Source organism: Simochromis diagramma, unplaced genomic scaffold, assembly GCF_900408965.1.
Source record: "Simochromis diagramma unplaced genomic scaffold, fSimDia1.1 OVJJ01000371.1, whole genome shotgun sequence".
Classification (NCBI taxonomy): Eukaryota; Metazoa; Chordata; class Actinopteri; order Cichliformes; family Cichlidae; genus Simochromis; species Simochromis diagramma.
In genome coordinates this window covers 5,537,828-5,565,006 of record NW_024386920.1, presented here as the reverse complement: position 1 = coordinate 5,565,006, position 27,179 = coordinate 5,537,828, and the positions used below count along the sequence as shown (strand labels likewise).

The 27,179-nt window shown below is 40.7% G+C and overlaps 1 protein-coding gene across 2 annotated transcripts in view; it reads left to right on the top strand.

The window, feature by feature from the left end:
• The window catches only part of camk1da (calcium/calmodulin-dependent protein kinase 1Da), a 74,140-nt gene that overhangs the window by 25,366 nt on the left and 21,595 nt on the right, over nucleotides 1–27,179 (top strand). For both annotated transcript variants that reach the window (XM_040036653.1, XM_040036654.1), the window contains exons 2-3: nucleotides 10,300–10,431; nucleotides 17,676–17,750. In XM_040036653.1, coding sequence (XP_039892587.1) covers nucleotides 10,300–10,431; nucleotides 17,676–17,750 — 207 coding nt within the window. The remainder of the gene's footprint in view (nucleotides 1–10,299; nucleotides 10,432–17,675; nucleotides 17,751–27,179) is intronic.

The following is a 27,179-nucleotide window of genomic DNA, read 5'->3' as shown; positions in this document are numbered from 1 at the left end:
AATTAATTTCTGTTAAATTTCAAAACATATTGGGACATAGATGGTAAATGTACTGATTATTATATAGCACGTTTCTACTCTCCTAGAGTACTCAAAGCGCTGTATACAACATGCCATAGTCACACCCGTTCTCACAAGCACTGACTCTAAACTGAGTGCTTTTCTAACTACATTCAAAGACATTCACTGATGCATCTGATGGATGCATCGGAGAGCAACTTGGGGTTAGATTCTTGCCCAAGGATACTTGGCATGCAGACTGGAGGAGCCAGGGATCAAACCACCAACCTTCCGACCTGCTCTACCTCCTGAGCTACAACATATACGTATACAGCATAAAAACAGTTTAATCTGTTCTTAAAGCTATGGATAATATTCTAATGACAGTTTCCACCTAAGATGCTTCCAATTAATTAAATAGACAGTTACATTAGTTTAACATGACAAACCCTTGATCAGGAGACATAACTTACTGGAGGGTTATGTCTGGAAAGGCATCTGTTGTTGAGAACCCTGTGAAGAAGAAAAGAAAGATAAAAGCAGATGAAAGATGTTCTGAAATTGTCAAGTAAAGAACTACATTCCACAGTTTAATTCAGTTCTGTTTGATTTTCATAGCACCAAATCACCTCGGCCACCTCGAGTTGACAATTAGTCAACTCGAGGTGTAAAGTGTAAGTTAAAGACTGTACAATAATACAGAGAAAAGCCCAGCAATCAGGTGGTCCTCTATGAACAAGCACTTGGCGACAGTGGGAAGGAAAAACTCCCTTTTAAGAGAAAGAAACCTCCGGCAGAACCAAACTCAGGTTGGGACATCCATCTGGCACCAGCAGTCGAGGATGAGGCCGATACAAAGGAAGTGTCTCACTTTACGCTGACAGACACTTTACTTTTATACTTTTCAAGCTACTGTAGCAGATATAGCAGCTGTTTAAAAAGCAAGTAGTTGGGGCCTTTGTTGTTACATGTTGTTAGGGTGTTGTTAGGCACATCATCAAATTCATCTCTGAGGTGATTTCTCCAGATTCCGGATAAAGACTTTGCTCAGTGTGGAGCCCCCGGCTGCATTCACAGCCAGCATGTTTTTGTCTGAGCACTGCAGATGCTATCTGAACTAGCTGTGAATGCAACTAAAAGCAACGCCAAGATTCTAAGAAGCAACAGAAAATAACAGAACGAGATTATTTTTGATGCTACAACCATTGCCAAAATGAACATCCGCCAAATATCTGCTAACCCTGCTGAACGTCTCTTCTACCTTCCGGAATGGTTTGACTGTGTCAGAGTTTGACACATAACAAAACCTTTCACAGCAGACATATTTGGCGTTAAATAAATTTTATGCTGAAGACTTGCATTTGCATTAAGGCTTGCATGGTTTTTTGCTCCTAGGGCTGAAGGGCCAATAAGTTTAGTCTATGGTGAGTCATTACACTACTCCACCTAGAATATTAGTCAGAATTTACTACACAAAATGAACACGTAATGAGTCTTCACTCAAGTTGTGCTCAAGCTCAAAGACAAGTAATACCTTATTGCTAATCAATGCAGTTCTGAAACAAAAGGCATTATATTCATTTGGATCAGCAAAGTATCCAGCTAGACCTGCTATATTTATTGACCTGCCAGTCCCTTTGAGCGGTGAGCCAAAATACAGTGATATACAAACTTTCCCTTCCTTTGGATTGAAGTACTTCTGCCTAAATTAATGAAATACGACAAAACAAAGCCAACTGTCACTGTGTCAAACCCAAAGTGAGATCACATCCTGTTGTTGCCCCTTCCCCATCCTCTTTCTCCTGGTTCATTGAACCTGCATAAACAGTGACAAAATCATGAGGTGGAATCCCAGTGAGCCAAAGCGACTTTGCCGGCTGGCCAGCAGTGAATTTTACTTCAGGTGAAATATTTGTCCTGAACAGACAAATGGCTTCTTTCCCAAACTCCACCAGTCCAGACGTCCTATGTGCCAACCACATTTTATCGACCAGTTTCTCCTATTGTCTAATCTTTTTTATCCACTCTGGGTTTCCTTCTTTTTCTCATTTGCATGTCATGAGCTTCCTCTATGTGGTAATCTTTTTTTTTTCTTTTTTTTTTGAATGGCCACCAAGACAGTGAGACATAATTCAAGCAGATTACTTTGTATTCAAACCACATGCAAATAATGGTGCATGCGTTTGTGCTCTGCCGGTGATGACGTTAGTTTCGTGCCGTATAATTGTCCTTGTCCATGCTCTGTCATTATCAGGCCTTCTGTTATGTGTGTGTGTATTAGTCAATTCAGAGGCAACCACTTCTGCTTTGATTAAACTGCTAATTATTGATCGGGCAAGCACCGACCTCCAGAGCTGACATTATCCTGCTCTGTGTGTGTGTGTGTGTGTGTGTGTGTGTGTGTGTGTGTGTGTGTGTGTGTGTGAGAGAGAGAGAGAGAGAGAGAGAGAGAGAGACACACACACACACACACAGACACAGTAAGAGAGTATGAATGAGAGCTTACAGCTTCTTTCCCAGCTGCTTTTTGTTGTAACACTTCCTCTCATTCAGCTCCACTTGTAATTTCTTGGATAAATGTTTATTGAGCCTGTGGGTTTCATTTTGACAAACAGGACTGCTCATATTCAGGAGCATTTCGACTTCAGATAGAAGAAGAATAAAATCTGTAAAACTGAGATTGTATTCCAGAGATACAGCATTGGTATAATAATATAATGAGGGAAGAGAAGCTTTGGAGCGATGAGGACTTGAGATGAGTGCAGGCAGAGGAGATATTGTCATGAGAAGAAGTTTGTGTTTTCCCCTAATCTCCGAGGGATGTGTTGACAGTTTTCACAAATGAATTCATTGTCATTAATTATCATTAGTGACATCTTAGATTGTCAGAGTTGTTGCAAGTCTGCTGTACCTTACCTTGTTGAGAATCATGCCAAATGAACCACAAAAAAAGCTGAGCTGTGTTTATTTTATCAAATGCGGAGTTTATAACCACAATTCCAAGAAGTTAAAATGGTTTGTGAAATGTAAATAAAAAAGCATCCCAACTTTTTTGGATTTGGTGTTGTAGTTTTTTTTGGCTGGGGGGACAAAAACCCATTGGGTTGCAAAGTCTGGTTTTTGGAGCTTTGACTTTTTGATACTTGACCAGACTAGTAAGGATGAGATCCGACTTAAAGCCCACAAATGCTGACTAATATTTGCACACCCGACTTTAACCAATTTACAAAAGGGACACCATGTTGTATTCAGTAAGTCTTGAAACTTGAGACCATAAACTCATCAGTGTGGGGCAGCTGGGGGCCATTTTATGTCTTTTTGGAGCCACAAAAGTCACCCCCTACTGGTGATTAGAAAGAATGCAGGTCCAAGGAATTTGCACATTGGATTTGCTTTTCAACCTCTGTAGCTACACCCATTTTTATACCTTCTGAGTAAAGAGCAGACAGTTAGTTAGAACATGGGAAATGTTAAATGACTGAAGTTAGCAAAAACAACCTCCAGTCCCTCTGTGACCTGTAGTGATTCTACAGGGTAACTGAAAAGAATTTGGTTAACTTAGCCTTTTGCTTTGATCATGTCATCCATTTGTTTCACTGTCCCCTCCCTATCTGTGTAAATGTCATACGTTTTCAGTGGAGCTGGGTCAGCTCACTTTCCCAGACTGACTTTCTGTGTCTATAAGTGACCAATATGGCATTACACCCATAAACACACCAGTACAGCAAACTTTTGCAGTGGACGTGGAAGGATTTCCTCAACAAAACATTGGAAACACAATCTAGGACATCCAATTGGTTCACAAGCTATAATGAGCCAACCATTCTTCTGAACATGCTGAACATTATACCTGTAAAGCAGCTACAATGATGAGCATCACCATTATCAGCACATTCTCTGTTTCACTCAAACCCCAACCTGGTGTTGCTGGTTCATTGGAATCTGATCAGGTTTCTCTTGTAATAATAGTTTTCTTTCTATGTGCATTATTGTTTTCATAATAGCTGAGAGAACAGCCTTAAAGAGACTGAAACCCAGACCTAATGTTTGCCAGTGCTGTTTCAGACATTTGAAACCATCGAAATTTTCCAACCCCGCTGCGGGACCTGGAAATAGTGTCCCCAACACCAAAAAGAAAGACACCAGTGGAAATCTGAGATCTGTTTATAGCAGTTTTACTAGGTGCTTTTAGCAAAACATGGATGAATGTGATGACTGAACAACTTTAGATCAGTGTATTTTCAGCCTGACACTGACAAACACTGATGGCTCCTGTCAGTTTAAATGAGACACTCTTTCACCTTGTCAGCTTGTCCTAGCAGCCCCCCCCCCCCACACACACACACACACACGCACACATCTATCATACACTCTGTGTGTGTGGGTTGAGGTGCACATGTGTGCACGTGAGACAGACTGTTTCCCTGTTGGATATGTGATCTAGTGGAGAAACATACCCATGCACACACCATTGCTGCCAATACATTTCCCGCTCAGTGCACTGAAGGAAGCAGGGGAGCTCGACTGACACAATTACACAAGTTCCTGCAGGAGGAAATGCAATCATTGTTGCCGCAGGTAACAGCAAACTGGGGACTACCTGCTAGTCAAGCCCTGGGATAAACAGATGTACAAACACAGCCCATCGTGTGAGCTCAGCTGCCAGATGTTAGACAGGTTCCCCTTCCTCCAGTCAATGAACCCCACATATCCCTTAGTGTGTGTTTGAATGAATTTAGAGTTGACGAAATGTGAAGTGGACCATGCTGATTTCCTGCGGTTGTTGGTAGTGGTGTGTGTGGAACTGCATGGAACTACAGTGATGAGGTCCATTCTGCCTCCAGTCACATTTTCAGCTCTCTCTTCTGACCTTTCTCCTGCAGTTCAGCTTAATTTTGATTTTGCAAAATAATCATCAAGAACAAATACAGCATGCACATGTGTTTCTGCCTGTAAAAACAAAATGTGATCATTCAACTGTTCACGTTAGTGTAGTAGGTTATCGGTTGCCATGAAAGTATTGATGGGTTATCAGTTTGGTTGATCTAGAAAGTGAGAGGCATAGTAGGAATAAAGATTAGGCTTTTCTGGCTTAGCTAGAAAAGTTTGATTTAGAGAACAAATTTGCCACGGAGTGATAATAAAATGACATAGTCTGTATATGAAAGAAGGCCACAGTGTTACCCATTGTTCATGAACTACCATTTTAAAACCTTAAATTTAGGAGTCTTGTTTCTTCAACCAAGACATGACCAGATTTGGATCACAGAGTAGGAGTTGTTAGCTAGCTAAACAACCATGCTGGATGATTTACTATTATATAAAACGGGATCCTTACTCAAATGTATCAAATGGTTTGCATTCTCAAGAAATATGGCCGGGTTGTGATAAGGTTTATTTTTTATAATAATTTTATTTCATGATCATTTCAGTGTTTAATGTAATAAATACATAAATAAAGTTATAGAACTGTAGACTACAAAACTAAAACAATGAGAAAAGAGCAGTTTTGGGTGGTAGATCTCTGTTTCCATGACATATACAGTGGGGCAAAAAAGTATTTAGTCAGCCACCGATTGTGCAAGTTCCCCCACCTAAAATGATGACAGAGGTCAGTAATTTGCACCAGAGGTACACTTCAACTGTGAGAGACAGAATGTGAAAAAAAAATCCATGAATCCACATGGTAGGATTTGTAAAGAATTTATTCGTAAATCAGGGTGGAAAATAAATATTTGGTCAATAACAAAAATACAACTCAATACTTTGTAACATAACCTTTGTTGGCAATAACAGAGGTCAAACGTTTACTATAGGTCTTTACCAGGTTTGCACACACAGTAGCTGGTATTTTGGCCCATTCCTCCATGCAGATCTTCTCGAGAGCAGTGATGTTTTGGGGCTGTCGCCGAGCAACACGGACTTTCAACTCCCGCCACAGATTTTCTATGGGGTTGAGGTCTGGAGACTGGCTAGGCCACTCCAGGACTTTCAAATGCTTCTTACGGAGCCACTCCTTTGTTGCCCGGGCGGTGTGTTTTGGATCATTGTCATGTTGGAAGACCCAGCCTCGTTTCATCTTCAAAGTTCTCACTGATGGAAGGAGGTTTTGGCTCAAAATCTCACGATACATGGCCCCATTCATTCTGTCCTTAACATGGATCAGTCGTCATGTCCCCTTGGCAGAAAAACAGCCCCATAGCATGATGTTTCCACCCCCATGCTTCACAGTAGGTATGGTGTTCTTGGGATGCAACTCAGTATTCTTCTTCCTCCAAACACGACGAGTTAAGTTTATACCAAAAAGTTCTACTTTGGTTTCATCTGACCACATGACATTCTCCCAATCCTCTGCTGTATCATCCATGTGCTCTCTGGCAAACTTCAGACGGGCCTGGACATGCACTGGCTTCAGCAGCGGAACACGTCTGGCACTGCGGGATTTGATTCCCTGCCGTTGTAGTGTGTTACTGATGGTGACCTTTGTTACTTTGGTCCCAGCTCTCTGCAGGTCATTCACCAGGTCCCCCCGTGTGGTTCTGGGATCTTTGCTCACCGTTCTCATGATCATTTTGACCCCACGGGATGAGATCTTGCGTGGAGCCCCAGATCGAGGGAGATTATCAGTGGTCTTGTATGTCTTCCATTTTCTGATGATTGCTCCCACAGTTGATTTTTTCACACCAAGCTGCTTGCCTATTGTAGATTCACTCTTCCCAGTCTGGTGCAGGTCTACAATACTTTTCCTGGTGTCCTTCGAAAGCTCTTTGGTCTTGGCCATGGCGGCGTTTGGAGTCTGACTGTTTGAGGCTGTGGACAGGTGTCTTTTATACAGATGATGAGTTCAAACAGGTGCCATTCATACAGGTAACGAGTGGGGGAGAGAAAAGCTTCTTACAGAAGACGTTACAGGTCTGTGAGAGCCAGAGATTTTCCTTGTTTGAGGTGACCAAATATTTATTTTCCACCCTAATTTACGAATAAATTCTTTACAAATCCTACCATGTGAATTCATGGATTTTTTTTTCACATTCTGTCTCTCACAGTTGAAGTGTACCTCTGGTGCAAATTACTGACCTCTGTCATCATTTTAAGTGGGGGAACTTGCACAATCGGTGGCTGACTAAATACTTTTTTGCCCCACTGTAAGTGTCCCCTTAATGACACAATCCTCTGATTCATTGTTACTATAAAAATGTTGAATACACAAGCTTTAATGGTTGGTAGCATTAGAAAGATTATCAGTGTGAGAGAAAATTAAAGCCAACAATTATCATAGAATGGGAGCACCTGGCTTGTTTAGTTGAAAGTCCCGTATCATTTTACAACCTATAGTCTTGATGCGGCTAATGCGCTCTTGTTTATTTGTGATTTTGATATTAGCCATTATTATGGGATTATAACAAAGGAATGTTAAGTGCAGGTTAAGGCTCTTACTCAAACAAGCCTGGCAGTGCGTGAGAGTGGCCTTAACAGTGTATATATACGTGTCTCTTTGTGGTTTTATGCTGCACTGGATGTTCATTCATGTATAGCTCTCTTTGAGGGTTGTGGATGAAAGGCTCTAAGCACTTCTGACTGAATGAAGCAACAATACAAACATCACGGCCTGCTTGTTTTTGTCTGGCTTTGACGTCACCGAAACCCACAATCGCCATTATCAGTGCAAGCAGGTCTCTCTTTTGTTCACATAGTCAACTGAGAATCGGTAGTCAGACAGATCATCATTTTTTATCACTGGGGCAACCAGAGGCATGATCAGTTGTTGCAGTAAAATATGTTCGAAGCATGAGATGACAGACAGAAAGGATGAGATAAGGGAGAGAGAGGAGGAGGAAGTACAAGTGAGAAGAAACATGATTCCCACTGAGAGGCATGAGAAAAAAACACCAAGCCCCAGCGACTGCAGGAAAGATGGTGACAAACCGTTTTTCTCTGCACTCAAGTTTGTGGCTGATGGACAGCTTGTTGAATGCGCTTCGGGGAGCCCAAGGGATTTCTGTATGTTGCCACAAACATATTGATGCAGAAGGAAGTCCGTTCACAACATCCTCTTGCACTCTCAGTGATGCTTAAAACCCAGAAATACTCAGCAAAATACATATGGATTAAAAAACGGGGATGCTGTAATAACGGTTTAATGTGGTGTTTGACGGTATGAAAACAAACCCAAGGTGGAAGTAATTTTTTAGCCATTGTAAAGATGAAGAAAAAAATGCTTTTATTGTGAAAAGCCTCTTGAAAGCGCTGAGTTTTGATCCATGTAAACTTAAAAGCCCTTTAACATCAGCAAATTTGTGTAAATATTTTGTTCATTAATGCAGCCGTTTACATATTTAGTTTAGAATGGGTCCTTTATTGAATTCCACACGTCTGCTGCCGCAGCCGTGACACTTGCTCAGATTTGGAGTTTAATTTTTCGCTGTAGAAAGAAGTTTCAGTGTACAGTGGACGCTAACGTTTTTGTCACTTTTTAAGGAATCAAACTCAAAGTAATGTCAGCACTTCCAAGCTTTTATCGCTGCATGGCCGTACTCTGTCCCGCACTCCATATTAGCCATTGTTGATCAACACACATTTGTTGCTGCCACGGACGTCGCACACTCGTACGTCAGTGTCATGAGACACTCTCACAAACAAAATCACGGTTTAGTAACGCAGCACGCTTACGGGAAAGTAACAGTAATCTAATTACTTTTTTTGCAGTAGTAATCTCTTACTTTACTCATTACTTGAAAAAAGTAATCAGATTACAGTAAAGCATTACTTGTAACGCGTTACTGCCCATCTCTGATCATATTTACAAACAGAACGAGATCAGTCAGATTGCAACTCCCTGAGTAGGGCAAATGATATATGATATATTACTCGATAGGATTTCTTGAAGAATTTTTTCAAGGTAAACTGTAAAACTGTGATTGCTCACCTGTCCAAGTTTGAGAAAAATACACATTGCAATCTACTCTTTCATTACTTTGTCATGAGTGCTCCTTCCTCAGTGTCAGGGCTAATTAGTAGTTAGGAATAAGTAATGAAGTCATGTTGTAAACTGCAGCAAAATAACTCAATAACAGCTTCTTTTGATACTTTGTCAAGGGCGCGAAAGGCTACACAGGGTCCTTTTTTTCATCAAGGAGGGGCTTTGAGGGGCCTTGCAGGGTTTCCGAAGCTTCATCTTACTTGGCACCTGATTTTTTTGGGCAGCATGAAAGCATTAGATGGAACGTCGCCAACAAGCCAATGTTATATAAATTTAGGGCCTTGGATGCAAAGTTTTGCTAAGGATTCGATTTCGGAAGGGTAAAAGAAGTTGTGACTAGGGACATGTGGAATTAAAAGTTCAGATAAATAGCACGGATCATAAAGTGCCTTAAGAGAGCTTATCCTCCTAAATTCAATACAGCTGCGCTTTTAGAAGACTTCATAAAGTTCGGATTTGTGTCAGCTGCAGGTAGTCAGAATGTTGGACAGTAAGAGGAGGAGGTTAGAGATGAGATAAAGACATGCATTCTTATCTCTTCTCTCCCCTTGTTTACTCTAATGCGCCGGTGAAGCTGAGGGCAGATTGACTCAGGAGTCAACACCCGGTTCAGGCAGATTAACTCGCAATAAGCTCATCTTCATTCATCACGCTGCTCGTCTTCGTGACGCACGCACACATGCACAAATGCCCACTTACACACACACACACACACTCGTTCAAGGACTGGAAGATGGATCTGGATTGAATCCTCCAATTGGCTAATTCCAGTTTCATGACTATTACTGAGGATCGTCTGTGTGTATGAAATGAGACACAAAACTTTGAAATTATTTTTCGTTCGCTCTGAGCTAATAAAAAAATAAAATGCCAGTGCTCTCACGTTACACTTGGCAGATCCAATCTCATTGTAATTTTCCGCCTGTTAATATCAGACTTTACCTGCTGCACATGGAATCTTAAAGGAAAACTAGCTGAATTCACTTATTTTTTAATCTTTTTTGCTTTTTTGTAAAGTACTGTTTTTATTGGATGGACACACAGTTTGCTCATTATTATATAAAATAAAGCAGACAGAAGATTCCAAAATTGATTTCAAGCGGAAGTGCTAACTGGAGTATATTTTTGATAAACATTAAAACTTTGTACTCAAATACGTAATCTATGTTTTTTCATGCTTGTCTTTGTAAGAGATACATAAAAAATATTCAGATACATTTTGTCTGACACTGAAATTATTGAGCTTTTTTTCAGTCTTTTATATATATTTAAATGTACAAGTCTGCTCGTGACTCACATGAGTTTGCATGTGTTCACAGAGGGGCGTTTTCAGAGGTGGTCTTGGCCCAGGAGAAGCTGACCAGCCGTATGTTTGCAGTGAAATGCATCCCTAAGAAGGCTCTGAAGGGGAAGGAGAGCAGCATCGAGAATGAGATTGCCGTGCTGAGGAAGTGAGTGCTGTGACACGAGAACACAAACATAAGTCTACTAATTCCTGGTTACCGGGGCAACTGTGCATCTCTGATGCATCATACCCCATCAAGCCCCCCCCCCAGGTCACGATCCACAGCCTGCCTACCCTAATACAAACAATATTCAGGACTGAAAATTCTGTCAGTGTAGCAGCTGCAAAACATTAACATCAAGAGTTAGGCTAAGAACACTGTTTGTTATACGGCGTTTCTTGTTGGTGTTTAAAGTACATGTTAGATTCAACTTTACTCTGTTACACAAGAGCCGAACAAACACTTTTGTGCTTAAGTAACAGAATTTAGAATTTTGCTTAAAGGTCTGAATGGACAGCAAAGTCATTTAAGTAGCAAGTCTCTGCAGTCAGCAGGAACATTGTCTCTGCACAGATACTTGAGCAGTTATTTTGAAGTCATCAAATTGGTTTAAAATCACTTGAAATCTTTGCTGACTTTGCCCCAAAATAAGGTTTCAGTATTTTTATATTTTTCCCCCATGCCAGTTATACAAATACACACAAAATGACGTGATAATGACGTTTTCAATCACTGATACAATATTATCACAATACTTCACTCACAAAATTATATTATTATGAATTTTGCATTATACTTAGTATTGCGGTAACATATATTAAATAAAGTTATTTCTACCAACCCGTTACTAAAAGACGCCATAAATGTTGACATAAGGCAAAGTCAGTCTGCAATTGAGTGGGGTCAAGTTGCCAATTGCATCCAGTCTGTTTCTGATATGACAGCAATTAATTAAAATAAATTGTTGAAAAACATATGTGTATGTGCATGGACAGAAATTTTCATTTTACTATTACCTTGCACTCAGCAGCCTTCCTGTTCTATCATCATCATCATCATCATCATCATCATCATCATCATTTATTTATATAGCACTTTAAAAACACACCTGGTAGACCAAAGTGCTGTACAATATAAATATAATAATAGATAGCAGAAACCAGACATAGCAATAAAATTAATAAAAATGTCAGTTACCCACAGAGTTAAAAGCCAGGGAATAAAAATAGGTTTTTAATAAGGACTTAAAAACTGGCACTGATGAAGCCTGTCTAATATGGAGAGGAAGGTTATTCCAAAGCATCGGCGCTGCAACAGAGAACGCTCGGTCTCCTCTAAGTTTCAGTCGTGACTTTGGGACTGAAAGCAACAACTGCTCAGCTGACTGAAGAGAATGAATGGGGACATGGGGCTTCAACAAGTCAGACAAATAAACAGGTGCCAGACCATTTAGAGATTTAAAAACCAATAAAAGGACTTTAAAACGGATCCTAAATTCAATTGGAAGCCAATGTAGAGAGGCCAAAATCGGAGTGATGTGGTCAAATTTCCTTCTGCCAGTTAAAAATCGTGCCGCAGCATTTTGCACTAGCTGCAAGCGTGACAAAGTGCCTTGCCCAACCCCTGTTAAAAGAGAATTGCAATAATCTAAACGTGAAGTAATAAAGGCACGAATAACACTTTCCAAGTCACTCTTGAAAAGAAAGGGCTTAACCTTTGTTAAACGTCTGAGGTGATAGAATGCTGATTTTACCACCCCGTTTACGTGGTCATCAAAGGTAAGTGAAGATGACCAGCTGTATGTTTGCGATCGAACTCTTTAGTTGGGAAGTCAAAGCTGCAAGATCAACATCTGGAGCGTGAGAAAAACGATTTGGGCCAAATAAGATCGCTTCTGTGTTCCAATCATTAGAATTTAAAAAGTTTTTTGCCATCTATGCTTTAACATCACTAAGGCAGTCAAGCAGAGGTTGACTTGGGAGACTATCAGAATGACTAAAAGGTAAATAAAGCTGGCAGTCATCTGCATATAGATGGAATGACACTTTATGTTTTCGGAAAATCGCGCCAAGAGGCAAAAGGTACAGTGAAAACAATAATGGCCCAAGATGTCTGTGAAGGTTCTCAGTCATCCCCTATGTAGCCGGTGTATCAGAGAAACTCAGGAGAGTTTAAAGGATAAAGTTCACTCTTTCGAGGATGCCAACGTTCACATTTTGGACAGAGAGGACAGATTTACGTCCACTGTGAGCGACCATCTTTGAACAGAGGCGGTGGTTTACAACACCAACTGTCTGCCATCTATAATCCAGTTTTGAGATCCCTTCCCAGACGCCTTAACGCCCACTCACATCCTGGGCCATCTGACTTCAGGAAATCACATGATAAGGTGGGGCCAGGTTTCACAAGGAGCTCACCCTGGTTGATTGTGACCCACACCCGCTTTCACACCTTGGCTCATGTGATTAGGTAGAGGATCATCAGGGGGTCCTTTGTCCCTCTTTGGGGGGAAACTCCCACTGGGTTTAAATCTGGGGTCTCTCAGTGACTCTCCACCATTTGACCCTTAGAACTGAAGAAGCTGCTCGGATGAGAGGTGAAACGTCTTCAAGCAACTCAAAGAAATCCAGATGCTTTTCTTTACAAGCTCCTTAGACCAATAATGGCCCGAGAATAGGTCCCTGTGGCACACCCCAGAGCAGAGGGGCCACAGAGGATGAAGCCCAACTTAACACAAAAGGTCCTATTTGAAAGATAGGACTTTAACCACAAAAGTGCCGAACCAGAAATTCCCACACAGTGCTGTAAGCGGGAGATCAGCAAATCGTGATCCACTGTTTCGAATGCAGCGGTCATGTCCAACAGGACCAGCACTGCATATTTACCACGGTCTGTCGCTATCAGAATGTCATTCATAACTTTTACGAGGGCTGTCTCCGTACCGTGAAATGGCTTATAGCTGGACTGAAAGATTTCTGACAATTGAGAGTCATTCAAATAGTCCATCAACTGAGTATAAACATTCCTTTCCAGAATCTTACTAAGAAAGGGAAGCTTAGAGATGGGTCTAAAATTTGATATGACTGAACTGTCTAAGCCTGGTTTCTTAAGTAAATGTATGACTGCATGCTTAAACTCCTTAGGTACTTGACCAGACAAAAGACTAGTATTAATAATAGTTCTATAGGAATATACCCAGAATACAACCAGTTGGCAGCCGTGGCCCTTTGAGCTCTGTTCATTGAAGACTTATTCAGACTCATTGCAGCTTGTTAGAGTATAGAAGTGCTTTATAAGAACCAGTCCATTTACTGTTGGAGTATAAAAGTGCTATAAAACAACCAGACCATTTATTATTAGAGTAAAAAGCACTATATAAAAACCAATCCATTTACCATTTATGGGAATTAGTTATACATGCACTGACCTCAGTGTTTAAAACTTACTGAGCATTCACTACAACAGTATATGTCAGAAAATGAGGAAAAGCTCAAAAAGAAATTTGTGCTTCCCATTGCAAACTGTCAAAATAATCATTTCAAATGACATGGTTCTTTCAGCTGCTCACTTATTTCCCTAAGGGGTTGCTACAGAAGATGGATCCACATGTTGATTTAATACAGATCTTATAACGGATCCCCTTCCTAAAGCAACCCTCCTCGTCTGGGCTTGACACCAACACTAAGAGCATGCTGGTTTGTGACCGCCTTCGGCTGGCTTTGTTTCACCGCCTGGTCTCAAATCACAGATCTTACACATTAAAGGTGAATGTTTTTAAGCACTACATCACAGAGACACCAAAGTTATCATTTCAAATAATCAAGAAAGAGAAGTCTTCGTCTGTTTCACCCTACAGACAAACAAGTGATCTCACAGTTACACAGAAAAATCAAAGTGCTGCAGCAATTATTATGCCATTAAATGCAATAACTTTGGTAATTTGGTTTCACTGTTAACATTAGAGAAAATGCAAATTGGATCCACGAGGGAGAGAGCAGACATCCATTTAGACAAATGAGTGTAATTTCAGTGCATGTTAGAGAGCATCAGTGAGCAGATTCTGTCTCAAGCAGTCTTGTGCAGGGCAGAGACACCAATTTAGCTTTGGAGGGAAATCTGCTGGATCAGGTTATGGCAAGTTTCAGAGATTTTGGTGGCAGCAGACAGTGGAAAGAACTGTAAATCTGACCCCAAGCGCTAACAAAAGCATCATCTTGTTTCGTCAAATACTTATCTTCAGTAGCACAACTTTTCTTGCAAGCACCTCAGCGCATGCTGAAACACTTCTGTGTTCTGGGTGAGCTTAGGCAAAATATGTCATTCACAGCAGCTTCTTTGAGTCCCACCTCTGATTTTTTCCAGAGAAAACCACATGCACCATTTTACCTGCCATCAGACAGCTCTTGTCAACAAGAAGTGAAGTCGTCACGTTCCACCAGACTTCTTACTGTAGATCAACTGGTAAATGAACAGCTTTGCATATGCATCACAGACGACACACCAATCCATCTGTCATATTCGTGTCTCACATTTCAGTCTCCCCTAATTCATGAAAAAGACACTGAGCTACCTAAAGTCTTCCACTTGTGACAGCAGCTTATTGCTGCCATAGAGTTGGCACTCCACCCTTTTCCAGCTGAGAACTATGGTCTCGGACTCGGAAGGTGCCAATTCTCATTCTCTCGCTTCACACACTTTGGCGAGCAGCCACAGTACGAGCTGTATGTCTGATGAAGCGAACAGAATCACATCATCTACAAACAGCAAAGATGAGATCCTGAGACCACACTTGGCTATATCTAGAAATTCTGCCCATTGAAAGTTGTGAACATGAACAGAATCAATAACAAGCACCAGCAGAGTCCACCACCCACAGGGGAGGGGATCCATCAATATGAACCAAGCTCTCACTGGACCACATAGCCCATAGCAATGAGCCACGTACCCCATACTCCTGCTCAACAAGATCCCGTGAAGGATGTAGTCAAATGCCTTCTCCAAGCCCGTGCTGATCTGGACAAAAAGCACAGATGCAATTATCTACTTAATTTTGTTTTAATCTTGTTTTTAAAAATATATTGATATATTTTAAAATATGTACAGATCTCACATCTGAAGGTGTCTTTTAACATCTGAATGAGCAATCTGGTCACCTGTCTCACTATCTTACTAACTCTGTTTTATAATCTGCTGTAAGATTCCTATATTTGCCTCTGATGCACGTCGTGCTTTTTGCAGAAGAGAGATCAATTTCTTAGTGTCTATGTGCTAGGGGTAGGGCACAATGCTTTGAAACTCACACTGCAGCAAACACAAAGACACAAGCATGCAAACCTTGCTGTTCGTGACATTGCCAGAGAAAAATTAATTAATTAACGATCAAATGTTGAGTCTTTTGCACGTGTGGCAAACGTGGCTCTCACATCACCGTTGCGGGGATGTCGGCATGAAGGCGTGAGGAAGTGTTAATGTCGAAGAGGCCTGTGTATGAATGACACAATCCCGTTATTTACCCAGTCTATGTGCAGCAGTAACAGGAGATACATGCAGGAGAAATCCATGAATGAGAACAACTAACTGCCACACCAGGCATTTAATGCAAAAAGAGGGTTTTTCTGAATGCACTCCGGATCTGCTCTGCCATTACACTCAGGCTTTTCCTGTCAGCCGTTCATTATCCTTGACAGGGCACACACACACACACACACACACGCTCACACACACATTACCCCTTTTCAACCAGTACTTGTATGAGCATGAGTATGAGTCACGTCTCAGCTCTGTGATTCATACCTGCTGCCGCTGCGATCATACGCTCTTTAATAGGTGTTAGATGTTTACCTGCACACCTGCTGTGTGTGCCTCTGTGTGTATATGCCTGAGTTAGGCCAGGGGGGATTACCTCTGTTTACTGTGCAAAAGATGATTAACCTGCAACCACGCACACAAAATTAGTCGTGTTTCCACTAGGCACGGCATATTAGGATAACAAACAGACAGCTACACACTGACAAACACACACACACAAACACGCACACACACACACGGAAGAAGGGAAACACCCCATCATGCTGCTGTAACCATGGAGAAATCAGCAGAGAAGCAAAAAAAATGAGCAGAAATTGTGATGGGAAAGTGTGAAGAGGTTTTGGTTGAAATAGATTGTTGGTTCGATTTCTGTGAAAAGTTTGTGCTGGCATCAGAGTAAAATAACTTTTTCTTGATTTTTGCAATTACAAAAGGATCTAAATTCAAGGTACAATTGCTATTTATTTTTCTGGAGTTGTGTACACCACAGTCTTCACTGGTTGCTGTGAGTATGGATGAGGCAGAGAAAACATGGTAGCTGCCTTGGATTAGTTAGGATTGTGATAAACATGCACACTGTATAAAGTTAAATATAAATTGTTTAATGCCCTATAATTCAGTGTGATTCTTGTTGGTTTAATACCTTTTCAGTAAATCTCTTCAGTAAGGTCCAACCAAACCCCCTTTGCCTTCAGCTGTATTTTTTTCTGTACCTTAGTTAGTTAGTTAGTGGCAAATCGCTACTCAAGGCACCTCAAGGCACTTTATTTTGTAAGGTAAAGACCTTAAAGTAATACAAACAAAACCCCAACAATTTGACAACCTCCTGTGAGAAGGCACTTGGCAACAGTGGGAAGGAAAAACTCCCTTTTAACAGGAAAAAGCAGCCACCTGCTGTAGCCGGTTGTGGATGAGGGGAGGGAGACAGGGCAAGCAACGAAATGAAGTAATTCCAGTTTTTAATACTTACAGCCAACTACATTTCAGAAGAAGACAAGAAAACACTTCGTGTTGAATGACTACAGGCCTTTGTTGGGATTGTAATATATAGAATTATGGCAGTACAAAGGGTAAAAGTGGGTCTAACCCTGTACTATTAAGATGTAACTAATGGTTACCAGCATGTGTATGTTCATATTCTTTACAAATTACACAACATATATACACAATATATATTATTTATTATAGTATTTTGCAAGGATGTCCAAAATCATATTAATATATGAAAAATAAGTTTCAACAAGTGTTTAACATGACTAAAAACTGAAATTTCTATAATCAGTACTGAGAAATCAGGAACTTTACTGTCATTTAACTGCCTGTCTATGACTTTATTACTTTGCGATAGTATAGATGGGCATGTGGGAGGCTCATTAAAACTCATTGTTTAATTCAATCAGTAGCTTCAGAGCAGCTAAGAAATGGATCGTGAGGTGACACTTTTTTGTTGGTTGAGACATAAAGTGTTAACAATGTACAAGAATATTAAGGTGTACAAAAGACAGTTGGAGCATTAGTCTGGACTGTGACTGTGGCAGAAACTTTAAAAAAACAGATTTAAAAAACAAATCTTTACTGATTGCTTTGTCTTTGTTTTGCAGGATCAAGCATGAGAACATTGTGGCACTGGAAGACATCTACGAGAGCCCCGACCACCTCTACTTGATTATGCAGCTGTGAGTCAATGTTCTTTTTCTTCTTCTGTTGTCGTCATTGTGTTTAGGACATTGTGTTCGACAATGTGACTGATGGGAACAGAGACCCCCAAATCACCCACATCTCCCTGGAAGACCATTTCATTTAGTGACTGCAAGCTCTGCTCTGTCACATAATGGGACTCGTCAGCCTGTAAAAGCTGTTGTGTAATATATTTGTGGGTGTGTTTGTGGGGACGGGGTTGGGGTTTGTTATTTAATATTGTATTAGTAGGGTAGAAATTAAAAAAAGAAGACATATTATTTCTTTAAGACAAAGCTGGTGCTACAAAAGTAATATCAAATTATAGAGGGCATAAGCCGTCCTATTGTGAAATTTTAGCCTACAAATGAGTACATTTTAAATATTAGTTATAGTTTATATGTTAAATCTTTCTCGAGTGGGTCAGATTTTATTCTGGCAGATATTTTGGTTTTCTTATAGCGAGGGACAAGAATACAAATTCTTTGTTGTTCTGTTTTTGATTTTTATTAATAATAATTTAATGTTTCAGATGTCGGAGTGCGTATTTCTTATTTGCTTCTGACTTACATTGTTGCTAATTTACAGAGTGTTTTCAAATTCTCACACTTTACCTCTCGTTCTTCTGTCCACCCACCCATCACATAGACACACAAAAAACACACAAAGCCCACCAGTCCTCCCACATGCACGCACACACAGACACACGTACTCAAAGCCCACCACACCGCTACGAGGCTTCTATTACATCATCTGATGTACATCTCTGCTTTGATGGTCAGCACTAGAGGAAAGGGTTCACCCACAGGTGTCCCACTAACCTCCTCTTCAAGGTTAGAGCTGCTTACATAAGGAGTTGGTCTGGAAGTTTGGCATTCGAGCTGGAAACAAATCAGTCAAGTTCAGGTGGAAGTCAGAGCCGTGGTTTACACAACAGTGGCGTGTTTATTGCCGATGCCAGTGGATTATCTGCTCCCCTACCGCATGTGTTTGGGTGGTTGTGTTTCTGTGCCAACTCGCGGCAATACAGGAAACGATTTTGAGGTCTTTAACTTATGAATAAGCTCATAAGTTAAAGCTAATATTTAACCTACCTATGACAGCTGGCAGATAATCCACTCACTTATTTGGTGGTAAGCCATTGTGTTTATGACATTTTGCACCCTGTTGGAATTCTTGGATAAAAAAGGCTCTCAAGGTGTTGATCCAGCCCGTTCTCACTCCCGAGGCGTAATATACTGACGATTTCTCAAGTCCCGAGGCGTTTCTAAGGAATGCAAAAGGTGACCTTCCACGCTCTTATGCTACGCGCTGGGTGATGGATGACATCCAGTAGAATGACACTCCCACGGTAATACACGTTCCAGCCATGTATTCCAGCCCTAACCATAACCTTATCCCCAGCCTTAACCACCACTTTAATGACGTTAGATAGTGTTTTTCAAAGCGATTTAAGTAAAACGAACTTACATGTGTAGATTCATTCCAAATGGTTCTCATGTTTCCTCATTTGTGATGGTTCTCACGTGTTGGGAACCCGGAAGCGCAATATACCGACAATTTGTCACCTAGTGTAAAATGTTATGCTTTGGGAGTGAGACCATGTTGGTTGATCACAGTTGTTAGAAGATGCAAATGTACCTCTATCAGCTTTCTCACAGTCAAAAAAAGTATTTTTTTCAGTTAAACTTTAAAGATTTGAGCATGAATGAGGTTATTTTGGCTGGACGATAAGCCTGGTTTTAAAAGAAAGAAACGTTAATATGTAGATTAAAGAAGAATTTGCATTCAATTCTGTCAAAGCCTCGTAGTATACTACAGATCCTATTACTGTGGACGACTGATAAATTGTCAGCAGTTTTACCAACTCTTTAATATGGGGCTAGGTGAACTTGGTGAGGTTACTGTGACATAGTTAAGTCAGACCTGATCTAGTAATGGAAGTTTGAACTGACATCAACGATATTTAATGGTATTTATGTTCAGCAGCAGGCAGAGTTGTATATACAACCTTGGCATTTTCCATCCAGGTCAAAAGCATTTGTATGAGAATAATCCTGCACAGCAGCTATAGACGCTCATTATTAACCATCACATCCACATACTTTACTGCATATAACTCACTGTGTCATAGCAACTTGGGATGCAATTATTAATGCTAAGGGAGTAGTATGATATTTATTTATTACCCTGTACTGCTCTTGTTACCCTTAAACAGACTAATTCTAATACAGGTTCATTTTAAGAGCTGTCCCTTTTTAAAATAGCCTCGACTTACTAAGCTGCTTACAAATGGAATAAGCTCCAAAAAGTATGAAACTACCAGCCCTTTTTAAAGTAAAACAGTTTTAGGTTTGCAGATCCTTCATTTGCAGATCATTTATCTGTCAAGTTTGTCCCAAACCTTTTCTCCTTGAAAAAAGATCTCAATCTTAATGGCTTTTTGCAATCTTATTTAAAAAAAAATGTTTTAAGAAATGCAATATTACATGTCTAAAAACAGATGTTAGAGACGTTGAAATGCAATATTGATATTATCATTACTAGCAAAACGCTGCCCTGGGGAACAAAATTCCTTTGTGGATACAAATTTTGGTGACTGCTACACACACACACACACACACACACGCAAACATCCATCCATTCGCTTCCGCTTATCCTTTTCAGGGTCGCGGGGGGCGCTGGAGCCTATCCCAGGTGTCATAGGGCGAGAGGCGGGGTACGCTCTGGACAGGTCGCCAGTCTGTCACAGAGCCAACACACAGGGACAGACAACCATTCGCACTCACATTCATTCACATTCACACGCAAACATATAGATTGTTAAATAGTTCCATGCAATCATTATAGTTAGATTAATATTACCAGTAGTAGTAATAATAATTGTGCCAGCTAAAGCATTAAATCGCCATAAAGTCAGCACTCACTTAGTAATATTAGATTATGAAGTGTTTCAAATTAGCTAAATTAAGCTAGTCTACGAGCTAAAAAATGTAGAAGCAGAAACTTTACTTGTAGTGTACTAAGCAAAGATTCCTGTCAACATTGCTGTAAAATTTGTAAATTTGTTATCTACATTTGCTTAGTTACTTTTCCAAGGTTGTACCTAATCTCTAGGTCCTAGCTAGCTAAGATGCCAATGTGTTGATGGCAAGATAAATGGATGACTTTCCAGACATAACAAACACAGATTAACTACGTCTGGGCAGCGCTTTTTTTCTCCTCACTCCATTCTGATGACAAATTAAGAAACACAGTTTCCTTAAGCTTTTACGTCACTTAAAATCCTTCTGTTGGCCAGACTCCAGTCAAAGGTCTTAACTGTGGTTAAGCTGTTAACCTACAATCTTAACATTTTGATTAAATCTCCTGTTGTCATGGATAAACCAGTTAACAGAGCTGACTGCTGTTTGGTAAAGAAGCAAGTTATTATCGCTGAGTGCTCTCACTTGATCTAGCAGTGACTGTGGTTAAAGTTAAGGTTAAGAATCAAAGGCAAGATTTTTTTTCTACTTTGACTAACATAGGTTTCAAAATTCAGTAGTTCATTAACCAAAAGACGTTGGCTGTACCTGCTGTTTTATTTCTTTGAGAAAAAGAACAGTAACAAGAAAGACCGGTCTCTGATATCTCCCTCTAACCCTCCATCCCTTTTCCTCTCCTCTTTCACACCATCTGCCCTCTGCTTTTTTTTTTATTTCATTGCTTTCCTTCTCTTTATATCTTCCTCCTGCTCACTATTTTTCCAGGTACAATCTGCTTGAACACAGGTCAGCTTCAAACATGGTTAAATGCTTAACCCTCTTTGAATATATAACAAATTGGGCATATGGGTAACTTACATATTAATTTGCAAACAATATGCACATGTTTTATACTATTGCAAGGGGTAGCACAGTGGCATGGTGGTTCTCAGAGCTAAAATTGCCTGAGATAACCATAGTTTGGATAGAAACAAAATGTGCCCAAAGTGATAATTTGTACATGTGCTGAACTAATTATTTCAGTGTGTCAGTTGTAGTTATGATGCCCAGATGTATTATGAATTTGTCATAATATAAAAGGCAATGTGAAAGGATCAAAAGCTAGAGTAGCTCAGAATCCTTTTTGATCTAGCATCAGCATTGCACGCTGTCCTTCTCCAAGCAAAACACAGAACTGCAGCTTCATCTCTGCATCTATTTTAACCCTGTGCAGCTGTGTCCAACTGTTCTTGTAAATGGTGACTGAAAAGCTGCGTTTTCCCAGAGCACCAACTCAACAGTGCTTCTGCAAAGTGAAGCTTGGCAATAGCTGCATTTCTACTGATCATTACAGTACTAATTAACCTCATTTGTATTCAGTGGTGTGCTGGTTTTCTTATTCAGTAATCAGAAACCACATTTAAAAACAAGGATTTTTGCAGATTTCTCATGTAATTGCAGTATGGCAGATCAATGCAGTCTGACAGAATTTCCTTCATTCCTGTTCATCATAGCTTGTCTTACGTAACCTTGACCGCAGGGAGGCAATCAGACCATGCTGCTATGAAAATCGATGCAACCGAGTGCAATGTGGGCTTTGTATTGATGCTGTTTGTGCTGTGAATTGCATATCAGTAAAAAATAAATAAATAAAAGAACTGGCTTTCAATGAATCCAAACAAAGTAGCACCTGGGATTCTTAATACAGTTTTCTATATTCCTTTGGAATAGTATCATCTTTTTCAGTTTCTTCTATTGAGCTTGTGGGAAGCTTGTGATCAGCAGGACTCAACAGAAGCAGACAACTTTTTTGTCAGTATTCAAAATTTTAAGCCTTTGTTTGTTGTGGCTTGTCCACTGACAGTTGGGTTGTTGGCTGTATTTCACTTCTTCAGTTCATTTGTACAGTTTGGATGTGTTCAGATGAGACTGAAGCAACATTAGAACATGGCTCTTGGTCTTGTTACAAGATAATACACTGAGGACTGATTGGGGGGTGACAAACAGGAGAAATGAGGTAAAGACGAACGTAATTAACAGAAACCGAGAGCAATTAGGGAATCTGGAGTACTGACAGGAAGCAAAACTAACACAGCAAACAACAGAAAACTAACCTCTAATGTAAAACAGAAACAGTAACCAAAAAACCTAACAAGAAGTCAGGGAACAATGAGGGAGCAATATTTATCACTAGAATAAAGAAAATGCAGGGACCTTAGAAACCTTGCAAAGGGACTTAAAATATGTGTCTAAGCCTCAAACTACCCAAAACTAAAAATCAAAACACCACAAACCTGAAAACCAGAAAAGCCTCAAATAGAGGACTATTTAAAAAACCCCAAAATAGTACAAAGGCTGTGATACCTGTGAGTCGAAAGCTGAGGCTTCAGACAACACTAAATCCTCAGGCTTTTTTCTACTCTAAGTAAGATGTCACTGACAGAGGATATCTTTAATATAGTCATCTCAGGTTCACAGCGACTGAGGGGCAGTTACTGAGAAGAAAGTTGGATTAAAGGGAGGGGAAAGGGAACTAAAATAACTTGTTTCAGACAGAGGATTAACTCAGGGGCTGCACCAAGTCCCGGTGTGAGATAAGTAAGGATTAGTTGACCTGTGAGTCATGCAAAGCTGCTCGATTAAAGAATAAAAATCTGGAGTTGGAAAAGAGCAGAATAGCTTTCCGTTCAGTCGGGGCTCTTCCAAAAGTCTTGAAACATTGCAATTAGTCCTGAGTTGACCACCATATTGGGTTTTTTCTGGTCTTTTCTTCGGTTGTATTGTTGCGCAGAAAATGTGTTTCCAAAGTTAAATTACAAGTCAGCTATAATTAGCAATTTAAAAAGTTGATGTTAAAGACCCAACTTGATCCATTTATAGAAGCATTTGCCTGATTAGAGCTCTTCTATGTTCTACAGTATGCACCTTTAAAAGAGTGCCCTACATGATACTCTTCTCTCTCTACTTACACTTCTTATACACTAGCTTCACCTAAAGACCTAATCAGATTAGTTATTTGGGTCTTTAGGGTCTTTAAAGGATTTAATTCAGTTTTATTTACACAGCACCAAATCACAACAGTCACTTAAAGGTGCTTTACATTGTAAGGTAAAGATCCTACAATAATGCAGAAAAAAACATATACTGTTCATATATATATATATATATATATATATATATATATATATATATATATATATAAAAACCACCCAGCACGCCCCTGCGGGCGGTTTATCCTTCAAGCTCGGGTCCTCTACGGGCCCTCAAGCCTGGGAGCTTGAGGGTCCTGCAGTATCTTAGCTGTTCCCAGGACTGCGCTCTTCTGGACAGAGATCTCCGATGTTATTCCCGGGATCTGCTGGAGCCACTCGCCTAGCTTGGGAGTCACCGCACCTAGTGCTCCGATTACCACGGGGACCACCGTTACCTTCACCCTCCACATCCTCTCGAGCTCTTCTCTGAGCCCTTGGTATTTCTCCAGCTTCTCGTGTTCCTTCTTCCTGATATTGCTGTCATTCGGAACCGCTACATCGATCACTACGGCCGTCTTCTTCTGTTTGTCTACCACCACTATGTCCGGTTGGTTAGCCACCACCATTTTGTCCGTCTGTATCTGGAAGTCCCACAGGATCTTAGCTCGGTCATTCTCCACCACCCTTGGGGGCATCTCCCATTTTGACCTCGGGACTTCCAGGTTATACTCGGCACAGATGTTTCTGTACACTATGCCGGCCACTTGGTTATGGCGTTCCACGTATGCCTTGGCTGCTAGCATCTTGCACCCTGCTGTTATGTGCTGGATTGTCTCTGGGGCATCTTTACACAGCCTGCACCTGGGGTCTTGCCTGGTGTGATAGACCCCAGCCTCTATGGATCTTGTACTCAGAGCTTGTTCTTGTGCTGCCATGATTAGTGCCTCTGTGCTGTCTTTCAGTCCAGCTTTGTCCAGCCACTGGTAGGATTTCTGGATATCAGCCACCTCCTCTATCTGCCGGTGGTACATACCGTGCAGGGGCCTGTCCTTCCATGATGGTTCCTCGTCTCCCTCCTCTTTCTTGGGTTTCTGCTGCCTGAGGTATTCACTGAGCACTCGGTCAGTTGGGGCCATCAACACGTACGCCCTGCCCGTGATCAGGTACCCTGCTGGGGTAATAGGCTGGCCAAAGGAGGAGATAGAAGCCACTGACATAAAGACAAGAAAGCTCCTTACCATGCATGGAGGGTTTCACCCCAAGTCCAGCACCCTGAGGCTGTACGCTAAGCGGAAGGAAGGGGGCCGGGGACTGGTGAGTGTCAGCACCACAGTCCAGGATGAGACAACGAACATCCAAGAATAAATAAATATATATATATATATATATATATATATATATATATATATATATATATATATATATATATATATATATTCACGTGTGTGTGTGCGTGTGTGTTCTCTGAACAAGAAACAGAAACATTTTCTCCTAAAGCCTGAATAAATGCCACAATAAGACCTTATTTTTGTGCTGTTGCTTAATAGCTGTCTTGCTGTGTTAATCAGGTTGTGTTTGCACAGATATGGAGTATAATCTAATTAGGGTAATTGTTGTGTTTGCATGATATTTTAGACAATTAATCTCAGTTAAGTGTTCACGTGAAAAAACAAGCTTGAGATCAAAGAAAGCAGAGTGGAGGTGTAAATGCAGGAGTGGGGTTTTCCTCCCTACATTTCAGCTAATGAGGCAGCGGTCAGATCTCTGTCTCTCTGCTGTGACGAGCAGAAAATGAGGCTTGCCGTCGTCAGCGATGCACAGCCATCGTCCGGTGAGAGTAATAGCACTGCCTGCTTGTAAACACATCAGCTGACAGAGGAGAGATGAATGAGGCACAGTGACATGACAAGCGGGCTGACTGTTGCAACATTTACTTTTCAAAAATGTTCTTGCATCGTAAGCAAGGATGTCATGATTCCACCCTACAGCCCTACACTACATTGCAGTGCGCCAGCCCAGTGTGGCAGAGGTGTGGCTAATGCACACCAATATGAGGCTGGGTTAAAAAAAAATACATTATAGGTGACCTTGTTAAAGGTGGCTATAGTCATAGCCAGTCGTAGTCACTCCTTTTAAACACAGGGATCTCTCCATCATTACACCATGACAGCTTAGGTATCCTGTGGAGTTTTCCTCAGAAGAAACCTAATATCACCGAACAGGACGTGGCAGGCTGCCAAGAGAAGGCAATGAAGCTTCTTCCACGGAATTCAATTTTCTGCACATACTAAGGATCGTACAGTGTGTTAAATGAATTTATTTATCAAGACAGTCTTATATATTGACAGTCTTAATTTGCCCTAAAACCAGCTTTTCAGATGAAACTCACTGCTTGTTTTTTTAAAATAAAGGAATTCTATAATTTATTGTCCAGGCTATGCAAGTACATGTTAACAAAGTTAGAGCACAACTGTGACACATTGCAGACAAGGTGAGGTGAAAGCTATTTAACCTGTTTGATGCACTTGTCTGGCAAACCAGGCAGGCAAAGATATCAGTGGGGTTACATATCATTACTTGGAACTCCGAGCATCAGTCAGAACTTTAAGAATAAAATGAGAGCGAAAAACAGGATGCATTGATTTGCAGATGGGCCCGTGCATCAGCGTCCAGCATGCCTGCTCAATAATTCATTGAAACAAAACGAAGTGTGGGTTCTTTTGTTCTTTTTGTAGTCACAGCAGTGTTGCTGTGTGTAATTGTGGCTTGACATCATCAAACATCACACAGATGGATGCAGATAGATTAGATGGATGCCATCTCTAAATGGATGTGAAGACACAAAATTAAGATAAAAAGTATGTCATTTTAGATTATTTGCTGTTAAGGATTACAGAGCTCCTAGGAACCACTCGTTCAATCTTGTTATGTCTCATAATATTTTGTTTGTAATAACAGGGAAATTTGATTAGAGGGGGTTGTATAATATCAAGTAGCTATATAATTGTGTGTCTTCCCCAAATAAAGGTAAAGTACTTTTCAGCTGCTCCCTTATTTCCCAAGGGGTCATCACAGCAGATGGATCTGCATGATTTACTCCGGATGCCCTTCCTGATACAATCTTCCCATTCGTCCAGGCTTGGGACTGGCACTAGGAGTACACCAGCTTGTGGACCCCTCATGCTGGGTGTTTTGTCTCATCCCGGTCTTTACTAGCTAATAAAATGGCCAGAATATCATCATTAGATATAAACCGGACTTAGTGAGCAGACTTAGGTAACTGTGTGCACGTTTAAAAGGTGTTTTGGGTTGAATAAGATATGACACATAGGTCTATTAGAGATGAGAGAGAATGCTAATACTCATATATGGGTGGTGAGTACATAGCATAAGGTCATCTAAATTTTTTAAGATTGTCTTACCTTCTACAGAGATAAATAGGAGCTCAGCTGGGTTACCAAGGTGGGGCAGTACAGGTGAAGAGCGGGCAGGC